This window comes from Schistosoma haematobium, chromosome 3 (genome assembly GCF_000699445.3).
Source record: "Schistosoma haematobium chromosome 3, whole genome shotgun sequence".
Lineage (NCBI taxonomy): Eukaryota > Metazoa > Platyhelminthes > Trematoda > Strigeidida > Schistosomatidae > Schistosoma > Schistosoma haematobium.
The window spans coordinates 43,111,116-43,126,777 of NC_067198.1; the positions used below are offsets into that span (position 1 = coordinate 43,111,116).

Genomic DNA, 15,662 nt, shown 5'->3' on the forward strand with positions numbered 1-15,662 from the left:
CCTTGAGGATTCCAACTGAGGACCTGTATAGTGACGTAGTTGAGTGATTTCCTCAATGTGTGTTCTATCCACTTCCAGCACTTCTTCCTGATTTCTTTCTCCACTGCAATCTGGTTTGTTCTCTCCCACAACCGGTTGTTGCTGATAGTGTCTGGCCAACGGATGCAAAGTATTTTGTGTAGACAACTGTTAATAAACACATGTATCTTCTGGATAATGGCTTTCGTAGTTCTCCAGGTTTCCGCCATATACAGTAGAACTGTCTTGACATTTGTACTGAAAACTCTGACCTTGGTGTTGGTTGACAGTTGTTTTGAGTTGCAGATGTTCTTCTTTTATAGATATGCTGCTCTTGCTTTACTCATCCGCGCTTTCATATGTGCGTCAGATCCACCCTGTTCATCAATGATGCTGCCCAGATATGTAATTGTTTTTACATCTTCCAAATCTTCTCCGTCAATTGTGAGATAGTATAAGGATATTTGATTTTGTACCTACCTATTTGCTAATAAGCTATAATATACCTAAAATGCATTTCAGGAACATTTAAACAACTAAACCCAAGCGTAATACTGTTAATGAAATTACTTTCATTAACAGTTTACGATGATAATCGGTGATTATATTCAATACAAATAAGAAAAAGTTAAAACCTTGAGTTCTAATAATGTGACTTGAGCTCAGTTTTAAGGCAATAAATGCTATGGGAAGAAATCCACTGATGCCTTTCATTATTAAGATGCAAACACCTAAAAAGATGATAATATAAGCTAAACATTATTGATTAGTATTCATCAGAAGATAAGAAACCTATTTTCAATATTCTTATCCTTAACTGTAACTAAATGTAATGATGATTGTTCATCATTATTTCTTGCATGTTAACAATCATTTAGTTTTCGAAAGGTTTTAATTGTTTCAATTCTTTATTAATCAAACAACCTCATTTGATAGATTGTGCTTTTTAAAGAGAAATGATGAGTAGATGTGCAATCACTTTCTGGATTATGGTAGCTTTGAAATCAGTGTCTTCTAGGAGTTTTTAATTATAGATAAAAAAGTTATTACATCCATATTGTTGATTCACATATTCATTTGTGTAATTCAGATAGGAAATAAGTTGAAGTTGTACATTTGGAATTTTTATGTAAATGCATACAGAGTCTTTGAAGATAGCTTGAAATTACTAATTGATATTAGCCGGCTAGTCGTTGAAAATTCAGAGGCAGTAAAAAATTGTTTCATTGTCGTTGCAACCTGTGCTCCTTGATGTTTAATGGTTCCGAAATTAAATTTAGTAAGCGAATGAACTTTTCCAATAACTGAGTAATGTCCAAAAACCTCCTACCCTGGTTGTGCATTGTAAGTGTTCGGTAGCTGACAGGAACTGTAAACATATGTTTCGTGTTAGTTAAAGCTCGTTAATGAAGTATACGTTCACTATTCATGAGATGGATTACCGATATTGGATTCAAACCTGTATCATTCAGCTTTATACTCTTAGAGACCCAATTATAAGAGTAAATTGTTTACAAATGATTGACCATCAGGTAGTGACCGTTGACATTTATGTCCAGTCATTTTAAATACTGATTGAATTCTGCCGATCAAGTTCCAATATGTTCACTAGTTTAACTGACTCAATTATCATATAAAACATATAAATCCCATTGTGTTTAACTGTTAAATTTAACAAAGATTGGTCTTCTTCAGTAATATATGTGTATTAGTGAACACATTGTTTTATTATAGTGTTTAGGTTTTTTTGGAATTTCATGAAACAAAAATACAGAATTCTTATTACTAACCTTAACTAACCATGCAACTAAAAAGATCATAGACATAAAATAAATAACTCCTTTCCATGACGCAAGACAATCCATAGCACGATACATTATGAAGACCCAACCTTCTTGAGACGCAGCTTGATATACCGTAAATATACTAATATCTGAAAATTAAGCAAATAAATACTAATCATCATGAAAAGTATCGTTGTTTAGGTATTTGAGATGACATGTGTGAAGAAATATTTGAATATATATATAAAGTATGTGAATATCCTGCTTTCTTCACTAAGTTATTCTCAGCCAGTATTTCTGCGTAAAAGGTTTCCGTAAATCAAGAACCAAACATTGAGTTTCATATACTGGTTAGAGTTAGACGATGACACCGTTGGATGCCTGTGGTCTAGAAGTTCAGCATTTATATGCGAAACTGAAGGTCCTGAATTCGGATCTTTCATGCAGCATCGTGGATGTGAACTACCAGATAGTCCCATACTAGGAAGAAACAGCTGTCAAACGCTTCCAGGTTTTCAATGATGGTCTAACATTGATTGGTTCATGATCTCATCTAAACCTATGTAGCTTATAAATGGAAAGCTACTGTTAGAGAATAGCTGTCATCCAATGTGTAAATTTCACCGATCATAACCAAGAAATTGCCAAAAGACCTTATGAATCATACTGTTTTCAACGGAAAGTACATGTACGTACGTTTCTTCAACCACAATGTTTATAAATGATGCTGACCCTACAGTATAAGCGTAGTACTACATGTGTACTGAATAAGATATCACAAAGATTTGTACGTCCCCTCCAATTCTCGGATTTTAATGTCAGTGACCGTTGTAGATGAGCAGTGTAAAGACATTAAGTTATCATTGAAGTGAATTATTTTTATTGCATAAAAAAAGCACTTCATAGTTGCTTATGGTCTGTTCAGTGTCTGAACAAAGCCATTCTTCTAATGAAATCAAATGATATTTGATAATTCCAAAACACTCAGACTGCGTTTATATTTGTCATTGACGAAACAATAATGTTATTAGGCTTTTGACAGATAGTATAACGTAAGAATACTTAAACTATGAATGGTTTTTTGAAACTTCTAAAGCTTTAAAATTATCAATATTTTTCAAAGTAACAGAATAACGCTCATAATTAACTTAGCAACTCCTGTGAAAAAAGAGAAAATATTATTATTGAACAAAAAATGTATTTACTTACAAAAGCTTTCAAATCCAGCATAACCCCCATCATCTTGTATAGAACTAGCAATTCGTATACATTTCATATTACTGGGACATTGAGCATCAGGATTTTTGGCTGGATTACAATAAGAATCTGGTATGGCTAGATCTCGTTTAGTAATATATCTGAAATATATTCAGTTGAATAAACATGAGTAAGAAATCAGAAGCAATGTATAAGCTGCTGACTAGTGCTCATATTAGAAATCAACATTATCCGCTGTTAGCTAAAGTGATAGAAATCTAAAACAATTTCCAGATATGGCTTTATATTGTTGTATGGTCTGAATTACCTTACTGTACAGTACGTTTAAACACTGAGATATTCAGTCATTTCCTCACAGTCATTTTAAGCTGGTTGTAATTTACATACAATAGTATTGCATTACCTCTACAAGCTAATTGTGGTCTTTGATATTTCTATACCTTAATAACATATGATCTATAAGAGAGTGTAATTGCATTTCTTACCGATTAGCTTGTATTAGGCTAGATCAGTTAATGTAAATAATTTTAATTCATCTGATCATTAAAATGAAAAATCTCTAAAAATTTCTTTCCCAACTATTGTAATTAAAATGAGTATTTTGGTAAAATAAATAAAAATATTAAAATCAGAGTAGGATTTTGTGGATAATATAGTAATTTAATAGTTGAATTCATGAGTCAATTAAAGCTAGACCACCATGGAAAACCTAAAAGCACTGGAAGGTCGTTAGACATTAACACCGTTAAATGTCGGTTCAGTGGTCTAGAGGTTGAGCGTTCGCTCGCGCGCAAGACTGATAGGCCCTGGGTTCAAATCTCGGTAGATGGGATAGTGGATACTCACTACTGAGGAGTTCCATACTAGGACGAAACGTCCATCCAGTGCTTCCAATTTTTCTATGGTGTTCTAACTTCAATCGACTTATGAATTCAACTAATGAATAAAAATATGTTTCTTTTCTTAAGGTACTCATTGAAAATCTGTAGTTATTAGTTCTAATTAGAATTAAGAAAATAAAAACAGCCATTAAAAAATTTACTTATCATTTACATTTATTCACAACCAATGTTCAAGTTATTAGTAGTCATTACTGTTATATCCTAGCGAAGATTAAATTGTGGGTAACTTATAAGAACTATTACTTACTTTATTAACTTACGCCTGTTACTCCTAATGGAGAACAGGCCGCCGATTAGCATTCTCTAACCAACTCTGTCCTAGGCCTTCTTTTCTAGTTCCATCCAATTCTTGTTCATTTTTCTCATGCCTATCTCCATTTCCCAGCGTAATGTGTTCTTTGGTTTTCCTTTCTTCCTTCGGCCTTGAGGATTCTATGTGAGGGCTTGTCTTGTGACCCAGTTGGATGATTTCCTCAATGTGTATTCTATTCACTTCCAGCACTTCTTCCTAATTTCTTCCTCCGCTGGGATCTGGTTTGTTCTCTCCCACAGTACGTTGTTGCTGATAGTGTCTGACCAACGGATCCGAAGTATTTTGCATAGGAAACTGTTAATAAACACCTGTATTTTCTGGATGATGGCTTTCGTAGTTCTCCAGGTTTCCGCCATATACAGTAGAACTGTCTTGACATTTGTATTGAAAATCCTGACCTTGGTGTTGGTTGACAGTTACTTTGAGTTCCAGATGTTCCTCAGTTGTAAATATGCTGTTGTTGTATAACTATTCAGTAACTAGATTATGTATGTCTGTATTCCTTGTTTCTTTATTTTGACCTATAGACCATTACTATATGATTTACTTTTCCTAAATTATAACCAGTTTATTAATTACAGTCGCTCACAATCACAGCCAATTTTTGGGCGTTGGTTTGTTTATAAACCAAGTATGTATGAAATATATGGTTTATATAGTGGAAACTGTTATTAGAGTTCTGGACTCAACAGGCAAAGTTAAGCAGGAAAAGGGATCCATAAGGATGCTAGGCTATTCATATTGGTCGATACGTCATTAGTTTGGCACAGCACTAACATTGTATAAGTCGTGTTCAGATTAACTAGTAAATCACGTAATAAATTAATCGGGCAAAAGTCACAACATTTTCCCTTTATACTGATCCGATATATATGTTCGTGAATATTATTGTCAATTATGCATATGTAGATAGTATATTATAAGAAAACGAAGATTAACAAAAGTATGTGGTGATATATTATCACAATACATTTCTAACATTCTGATCACACACATATATTTGTTAAAATACTCGTTATTCATGGTTTATACAATTATATTGGTTGAGATCATGAGTCACTTAAAGCTAAACCATCCTAGAAAACCTAGCAGCACTAGAGGGCCGTTTCGTTCTATTGTGGAACTCCTCAGTAGTGCACATCCACGATCCCACCTCTCGAGATTCAAACCCAGGACTTATCGGTCTCGCGTGCGAACGCGTATGTTCTAGCTTCAAATGACTTATGATATTAACCATTAAAATTACTATGACAACCACAAAAACCCTACTGATACTTATAAAATTCTGTTGTTAATGCATACTAAACAGTGAATGTGACGTAATATAGTCACTCTTATTTTCGTCAATTTTCAATCATCAATTACGATGTATCTAAAAGTTTATGTTTTTTTTTCTATTGTAAAATGTCATATATATTCCAATTAATAGTGATTTTATTTTCTAGAACTGTATAGTTAAAAATGAATCTTTTCTTGTCATTATAAACAACAACATTTCGTATTTACTTCAAGTTCTATACTATTTTTAGTAAACTTTGATGTCATTGTTCAAAACGACGATAAATGTCCTTAAAAATTAATTTTCCAGCTCAGTGAATACTAAAGGATTAAAATACACTTATCAGAGCCATAAAGCTCTGACTAAGATTAGTAACTAATTTGATCATTACACTATTAAAGTATTTTAGATAAGTAATATGTGGTAAGCATTTACCAGTTATATGTAATGTTTATTTATATATTTTATCAAGTGTTTAGGTATATGAACAGTTTCAGATTAGAATGATTAAATGTGTTGAAAACTTTGGTAAAGACGATAAAGAAAAAGAACGGAGAATCCATTAAATAGGTTATTTTATAAAATTTTATCATAATTATTTAAGTGAGGCTATAATTTATGGACAAACCAATCAGGTATAAGATAACAGATCTCTGGGATTTTGGCGCGACATTCATTCATTCATTTGACTAAATAGAGTTTTATCATTGTAGCTAATGTCAGTTCGTGATGAAAATCGTAAATCTAATTCACAACCTTAACTATCAACTGTAAATCATAATCTTAATTACTTATACTGGTTTATAACCATCATTTGGTCCTAGTTATTAAATGAACTCTCTCAAGGTCAGTGCATCGTCGCTCAAATGTCGTCCGTAAATTATAGTCACCGGCAAATAGTTGAAGTATATATTTATCTTTCACATATTATATAATTTATTTATTAGATTTGACCGTGAACTGAATTTAATTTCAATAATCTGAAAGTATTTGGTCTGTCAATGCAATATAGGAGTTAAAATTGTCTGATGCTTTCAGAATTACAACGGTCAATGTCATCTAATGATAAGATATAATTCCAAATTTACAATAATTGAGTTATCAGGATGAGGGTTTTGGAGATTGTACTAATTTAATAGTTGAATTCATGAGTCGAGTCCCGAGTGCGAGCTCGTGGATGCGTACTACAGAAAAGTCTCATACTAGGACGAGGCGGTTATCCAATGTTTCCAGGTTTTGTATGATGGTCTCAATTAAGTCGACTCATGAATTCAACTATTAACTTATTGAGTTACATGTATAGAAGTTATAAAATATGAAGGAATAACACACTGAACTACTAATAAATGAATAAATTATATGACATCATAAAGATAATCAATGGGAAAACGTACACAAGCTATAATTTTCTGGGTAAACTTACGTTTCATTAGCTGTTTTTAAAACACAATGATAATTTAATTCATCGCCAAAAAATTGCACACCCAAGAAACCATAGAGTGACATAAAGAAAAGTAGAAATACTGTCACATTGTATACTTGATGTGTGGATCGTCTAAAATTTAAAATAAACAATTTAAGGATAAGTAATTTGCAAACAAAAACAATTTATTAAATTTATTTCGTATGTAGGAAAAAAACTGTATTTTCAAACTCATATTAAGTATAAATCGTTTGTAAAATAAGATGTTGATTACTATATAACATGAGGCTCTAAAGCAATTTCGCTTTTAAATTTTAGTAGCTGGGTTCGATAGAAATTGCTGGTGGGTGGCCTATGCTCATCCACGAGAAGTATATATAAATGAAAATTTTTTGTTAAAGTGTTGGGGTGATCTAGAAAATTGCTTGCAAAAGACAAGCAAGGATTAGGAGACACTAAGAAGCGTTTCATCCAATCAGCGCTCACTTGAAGTCCTAGCCAAAAATACCAAGGAGGCGAAACGTCACATACAGAGGCTCTGATTGGCTGGCTGCTACACTGCTACTATGTTTAGTAGCATTCCGGAATCTTCTAGCAACCTAAGGACATTTAAAACATTATAAAAACCCTGTATTTTCTGTATTAGAAGGAACCTTGGAGTAAACTACTTCTCGCATACTTTGAATCTTCTCTCTTGTGTTCAGGTCGCTGCATAGTTTTAGCTTAGGGGTTACGGAATAGCTTAAGAGACGAATATAGCGTTCAATCCGCAAGACTTATCATAAAGTACCAATTCTGTGAGATGGGAATATGAATAACCAAGATGACGTAATAGAAAGATTCCAATACTAGATTACATAATACGAATAATAATAATAAATTTGCTTATTTGTATTATTATGGTTTTACTATTTTACACTGTTTATCTCATTCATTTATCACTTTCTGGTGTAGAATGTTTCATTTGTATAGTCAACATAAATGAATAAAGTTGAACAAAACTTCAAAATTAGAAAATTTAGAATTTATTAATTTTCATGTAATAGACTAAATAATTTCGTAAATAAAATTCTCATTTTAAAGATATTGTACGTTAATGTTGTACCATTAGAATCATAGTTATTTAACATTTATTAGACTATAGAATACTAGAATTGGATCCATAGAAATCCAGTTAGAAATTGAATGAACTTAATAGAAGGTGATTGTCTTGTCAGATATATATATATATAAGCACATATTCTGGAAGATAGATCTTCAAGGTCTTTCCCCTAAATAATTCACAATAGTAAGTGTTCCTATGGAAAAATCTAGATTTATTTATTTACATCCTTCACTGGTATTATCCCACACATTAATTTTTTGATTAAGATCATGAACTATGAGTTCGAATTTCGCAAGCGAGATCGTGCATGCACACTGATGAGGAGTCCCACAATAGAACAAAACAGTCGTCCAGTGCTTTCAGGTTTTCAATGGTGGTCTAACATCAATCGATTCATAATCTCAATCAGAAACTTAATTATGTGTACATCCCTCATACTGATCATAAATTATTGTTTTTATTTTTATAATTCAGCATTAAAAATAATAATAATAAAATCAAGAAGAATTGATTGTTGATTGAAATCATGAGTCAATTGAAGCTAGACCACCATAGAAAACTTGGAAGCACTGGATGGCCGTTTCGTCCTAGTATGAGACTCCTCAGCAGTGTATATTTCTAATCACAATGAAGTTACTCTTATTTTAAAACTTAATATGATCATTATAATTCAATAAAAATAAAATACTTTATATATATAAAGATCTACTTACTGAAATATAGCTTTTACACGTGCTTGAGGTAATTGAAGTCTTAATACTGCACGAAATACACGTATAAGTATCAATGGTCTTGGACAGCGTATAACACTTAAAAAACCATAATTTCGTCGAAAATTTTCATTATTTGAACATGTAAAATAATCTTTATTGATATTATTATTGTAAAGAATATTTTCTTTATCATTACTATTAACTGAACAATGAAATGTGACATAAAATTCTACACATTGTAATGCTAATGAAGCCCATATACATAATAACATAAATGCATCAAAATAATTCCATGATTTTTGAAAATAAGCACGATTACGTTTTTGATCAATGCCACCAGATGACTTAAATAAATAAAAAAGTGAGAAGTATCCAGGTTAATATATATTAAAGAAATGATGAATAAATTACTATAGTTAGATATTATATTGAATAATTGATGAGACTATAATTTATGGACGATTTTGAGTGATGTTGAAGTAACCTTAAGAGTGTTCATCTAATAACTAGGATCAAATGAGAGTTATAAACCAGCGTAAGGAATTAGAATTATGATTTACAATTGATGGTCAAGGTTGTGAATAAGATTTAGGATTTTCATCATGAACTGACGTCAGCCAAATAGATGAGTAAAATTCTCGCCGAAATCCCAGAGATCTGTTATCTTATACATGATTGGTTCGTCCATAAATTATAATCTTGACGAATAATATGAATAGTATATGTTCTATTTTGAAATATCTACTTCTTTCCTCAATTAAAATACAAACAAAAACATGAATATACAATTGTTTACAGTTATGTGTAGATATAATACAATCCTGAAATGCTTTATTATAAATTATAGATAGAATTCAATACCTAATTAGGTTAATTCCCATAGTTAATTATTTGAAGGTAATTGACTTTCAAAGCATATCAACCAACAGTACATTCAATTAAAAAGCAAGGTAGATAGAGAGAAAAATGATATTAATATGAATATAAATAAGAGTAGGTAATAAATACGTTTTTGTTATTCATAATATCTGATTAATCACAGGTCATCCAACCAGCCTAACGATTTGTCACTAACTAAAGTAGGAAATCGTTAATTGAAGGTTCAGTTTCGTTGGTTGTAGGTCGATCGATGAAAAAAGCAATAATAAACGTTATTTATTGTGAAGAGATATACAATACAATAAAATATACCATAGATGTGAAGTCCAGCTGAAGAAGAAATTAGGAAAAGACGATAGAAATGGATAGGACATACATTACGCAAATCATCAAACTGCATCACTAGGCAAGCCCTAAATTGGAATCCTGAAGGGAAGCGGAAAAGAGGAAGGCCAAAGAACACATTACGTCGGATAATAGAAGCAGATATGAAAAGGATGAATAACAACTGGAAGGAGCTGGAAAGGATTGTTTTGGACAGGGTTGGATGGAGGATGCTGGTGAGCGGCCTATTCTCCTTCACGATGAGTTACAGGCGTTAGTAAGTAAGTAACATGTGAAGTGCTTCGATTCAATAATGACGATAATCGTCGAGATTATTGAAGATGAAATAAGTTAAACGCACAGAAAATTCGAATTTTTGCAAACCAATTTATAACTTCTGTTCGAATATTAAAATCGGATAATGAAGAGATGCGCTGAAGAGGACATCTGTTTGATAGACTTTATTAGATGAAATTTTGTAAGATTAATCTAGTGTAACAGTCCGAAAAACGAATAGTCAATACCAACTTCTATTCCAAATTAAATAATGTAGTCGTATTGTTTATATGATAACCGTATAAATTTGTGTAGCATTTCAGGATCGTGATTAGTAAAAGAAATTTGTGCAGAGTGAGTAAACTAGCATTCCAGTTTAATGTGAACGAAGTTACCTAACTATGATAACTGTTTTAAAAAACATATCTTCATTAAGAACTGCGTGCTAAATATTTTTAAACTGTCTAAAAAATACATCAAAAATTGCATGAAATTTTCTATCGTTTGAATTACAACGACAGCTAATAATTGATAGGCTTGGTCTCGCTCGGAGCTGTAAATGCATGCTACTTAGGAGCCCCATGTTAGAATGCAACATATGTCCAGTAAATCCCTGCTTTTGTTGGTCCTCGAATCCCAGTCGGTTCATATTATAATTTGTATATTATTCAACTTTTTAAAGTTCATACAATTTTCTTTAGAAGAGATTAGTTCTGATTTGTAGAGCACAATCATATAAAGTATGATAGCAGTATGGTTATTCTGAAGAAAATACAATCCGCTAATCGAATTCTATCGATCAAACCACAATTTGTTCACTAGACTGAATGACTCGACATTACATACACAATGTTGAAATGTGAGGTGGTGGTTGAAAGTGATCGACAGAAATTTTGGACATAGGTTTCATGCTATTTGGCACTCATCGGCAAGATAGTTTTGCAACCTTGAGGGAACTAGCGCCCTTGAGTGGTCTGACAAAGTCAGAGACGTTATCACAGCTATTCGTTAATCTTTTTATTTATACGTTAATATATAATGTATACCATTTGATCGTTTTGTCAGGACAAAAAGCAAACTTGTTTACTAGACATTTGTTAGAATTTTTTAAACCAGTTCGTTGAACAGGTATATATCAGGGGTTCAGTTATGTGGGTAATCTCTTAGCAAACCATTTAACTCATGAATCGACCTGAGTTAAATAATCATCCTAGTATGGAACTCCACAGCAGTGAGCATAAACGGCCTAACAAGTAAGAATCGGACACAGGACCTTTATTTCTCAGTGGTTAGTGCTTAGATCATATTTTATCGTAATATGCATCATTTATTGAATGGGGCTATATTTTATCTTATTAACTGACCTCTATAAAAAATTCACATTAGACTTAAACCATCATAGAAATCAAAATATTAGTATATGTTGTAATGGGACATATAAACCACTGGAAACCGGAAATAAAGTTGACCAAATACTTGATATCTATATCTCTTTGTTGTTATGGTTGCTATGTAGGTAAAAAGTATATGTCAACGTCGAACTGTCTTTAATATGTATATCACTGAACATGCCTACTAAATTTCTCTTACGGTAGATGTTTTGCACTTACACTACTCCTAATTAATTTGCCTAATTTAAACAGTTTTTACTCAAATTAGCGCGTCAGAAGACAACATAACATATGTATAGTAGCGGATCTATCACAGTAAGTTTTGTTGTTCCTTGTTAATTATTTTCATTTTCTTTTCTCTAGTTGTAATGACTCAAAAGTAGCACTATTCATATATCAACAAGATGCGAAAGTTCATCGAATAAGAACAATTGGCACACAATCACTGCTTTATATTACCAACAACTCATGAATTACATCTTTTCCAACAAATTCATGTTATTTCCCACCCTCACTCCTTTTAAATGTAAGTTTATTTTCTGTATCAACCTATGCATATCTATAAATTAGCATGCATTCCATAATTATTTACAGAATATAATTGATTTATTTATATTATACTACTAATAGTAGTACACCAAAGTGATAGCATGCAAAAACAAATAGTATATGGTGCTGTGTTAAAATAAACCGAACTGAAAATAAAAATCATCAACAAAAAAAAAGTATTTTAAACTAATGTCGAATTATACACAGTAACAGAGGTGGAGGGGGGAAGGGAAATAAAGAAGTTGGTGATGAAACTCAAATTATATATATATATATATATATATATATGGTTTTCTCTAAAATTAAATAAATAAATGAAATAATAACAAAAATGTATTACGAAATAAATGTCGAAAAATAAAAAAAAATAAAAAAAATGAACGCAAATTAATGAAACTTTTTAATGAAAAGAAATTAATTTGAAGATTAGATGTGATGTATAAATAAATAAATAAATAAAGAGATTTCATGCATTCAATGGTTTATAATGATAATGATACTTTTGATAGTTCTAGTGTTTATTACTTTTAAAAAAAATAATAATGAATTCATTATTGTAGGTGTCATTACCAATGTTTGATTGAATAATTTCTAATAAATTAAGTATTGGGTAGATTATTATAAATTAGATAGTGGATGGAGGTAGTTAGAAGGAAACTATGGATACGGATTTTGTGCTGTTTGACAGTCGTCAGAAAGGTGTATCTGTAATCTTGAGGGAACTATTGCTCCCTGACGGATTCGATCACGTGTTATACAGTTTCACAGTTAAAGATGTTACCACTGAGCTATCCGAGTCGCGACCGATCTCCTGTATGACTGAGATGTAATCACAATTGTTTGATCACTGGGTGATGGGTGTTCATTGTCATGTGTGTCAAGTCCTTCTTAGTACAGATTGAATGCTATAGATCAGGAGCCGTCGCGGCCCGGATAGACCGGTGGTAACGTCTCTGAATATGAGGCTGGATGATACGGCATTGAATTCGTCAGAAAGCACCAGTTCCCTCAAGATTACAGGTACACCTTACTGACGAGTGCCAAATAGCACGGAACGTGGGTCCAAGGTTTCCTGTTGGCTACCTCCAACCACCATCTAATCTCAACATAGTGCACGCAGTGTTGAGCCACCTAGACTGGTGGCCACAGTGCAACATGATCGATAGCATTCGATCTGCACTAAGAAGAACTTGACACACATAACATTGGTCACCATCCAATGATCACCCAAATGAGATTGTTACAAATAAATTAATATACGAAACGTCAAAAAATCTAATTTTTCTACTCATTGGGATATTACAAATATATTAACTTATTTAGAAAATTCATTATTATTAGAAATTAGCTAAACGATCATTGTGTTGGTGTTATATAAGCTTTGATTTCTTAAGATGAGTGTATATTTTTCTATAAGGTTAACCTACATAACTGAGGATTATCCAATTAGGAATTATACTAATAAAATTCTGGATTATCTGTATCTTTTTCCTGGGTATTGTATTTTTCATAGACTGATCGCATACGAGGTACTACGTAGAATCAGAAAAAATTGAACAGCTATCTTATCCTAGTTTGAAACTTCTCCTTAATGTTGACTAACAATCTGGCAGGGATTGAACCCAATGTATTCAGTTCTCAAAGTGAACGCTTAACCTTTAGATCCACTGATTTGATGTTTAGTAGCACAGTTACAACACTAGTCACTCGCAATATAGTGGAATGACTGATCATAACCGTTCCACTACCGTCATATATGAATCCTCTTGATTAAGATTTCCCATCATAAATTCCAAGGAATCTTGAAATATGACACTAGTGATATTGAGGGCCAGTTCTATGAATAAAGGTTTGTATATTAGTAAATGAGATCAACAGTCACCAAGTTTTATATTAGGATTGCTATCATAACTATATCTATTATTCATTATCAAATGATACTGAAGGTATTTACCTCAAAGACCAAAACGTTTACATTTTTGATGGGTTTATGTGACATACAACAATTTCCATGCACTGTCATTATAAACTCCTCTTCCTAGCTGATTTATTGAAATACAGACATTGTAGAATTTTTCTAGAATTGTATTCTTTTATTCAGACGTTCTAGTTGTAAAACTTTCGTTGTCATTGTGAACATTTTCATCAACTTCTACTTCATGTATATGTTGGCTAAATGTTCAATTAACCAACTTCATCATTAACATGAATTTCCCAAAGGATAAGGGTATTTGTTTTTGAATAGAATTTAAAATTTATTTAAAATTTTAATATTTAAGAATAATGAGCAACAATATTCTTTAAACTTTAATAATGAAGTCAAATCCATGACACAATTTACAATGGATCAAAGTCCCATGAGATTCATATTATGATTTTAGATTTATACAACTTGATCAAAAAGACAATACAAATCATTATTTTGATTTTTATATGAAGGTTTGTAGTTTTTTTCCCATTGAATTTCTGTATGTTAGCTTATTCATCTATCACTATTAAAACTTTTAATATGTCAAATAATTCACAGTTATTTATAGTTTTATTAACCAGAATTGGTCTTTTGAAGTTTATACTTTATGCGGATTCGCTATAAAAGGAGGAAATTTTCATATGAGTGATGTTGATTTGCGCGGTCGATTCCTGACGTGATTATTAGTGATTATTATTAGAGTGATCAAGTGACGGGTATTCACAAATCAGAATTTTTGATCCATATAGTGAGGGATGGAACGACAAAATATGAGTTATGTGACACAATTGCACATTTCTATGTAAAATATATAACAAATCTGACCACTATAAGAAATACTGATTTAATATTGATTAACAATAAGACTGAATAAAAAATATCCATACTACATTTTGACTTGATATATGATGTTACGGCTATTTCATCGATATTTTTGTACACCTTAGTGGTATTCCCACAAATCACAAAGGAAAATCATCTTCGATTCTACATTTATGAAAAAAATTCGTGAATGAGAACGTCTGACTGATGCTTAAACAATGAATAACCAGACCTTTTATTATTATCATATGAAAAACGGTCGGTCAAAATAAGATCTAATCAATGTTTCATTGCACATTATCTGCTAATCAGCTACCTAACATTTAGATTTGTCCATTTTCATTGAACTATCCAATAAATATCCGTACGCTTTCTATCGTTATTAGTAATAAATGTATATTCTTAAGTATTTACTCTCTCAACTGTTTGGAGTTAGGAAGACGAAGATCATCGTCTTCTTATTACATTATCGAAATTTATCAAAGGGACTAATTGACTTAAATTTTTAAGAAGACTCCCTGTACATATTAATAAAAAGTTAGATGAACTTGTTAAACCTTAAATGTAAAATTGTATCGGAACACGTGAAACTAAACTTCTGTAATTTGAATTCATATATTAAATGCTCCATTATGTTTGTTATAAAATAGATGATTTAGGATTTAAGAACTTAATAAACTACCTATTTTAATTAAAT

General features: G+C 31.6%; 1 protein-coding gene across 1 annotated transcript in view; it reads right to left on the reverse strand.

Annotated features, from left to right (window-relative positions):
- MS3_00005828 (uncharacterized protein) overlaps positions 1–15,662 on the reverse strand; it is a 128,229-nt gene that overhangs the window by 91,638 nt on the left and 20,929 nt on the right. The window contains exons 3-6 of the mRNA XM_035729481.2: positions 8,756–9,099; positions 6,938–7,069; positions 3,012–3,160; positions 1,809–1,951 (exon numbers count right to left, since the gene is read on the reverse strand). Coding sequence (XP_035586582.2) covers positions 1,809–1,951; positions 3,012–3,160; positions 6,938–7,069; positions 8,756–9,099 — 768 coding nt within the window. The remainder of the gene's footprint in view (positions 1–1,808; positions 1,952–3,011; positions 3,161–6,937; positions 7,070–8,755; positions 9,100–15,662) is intronic.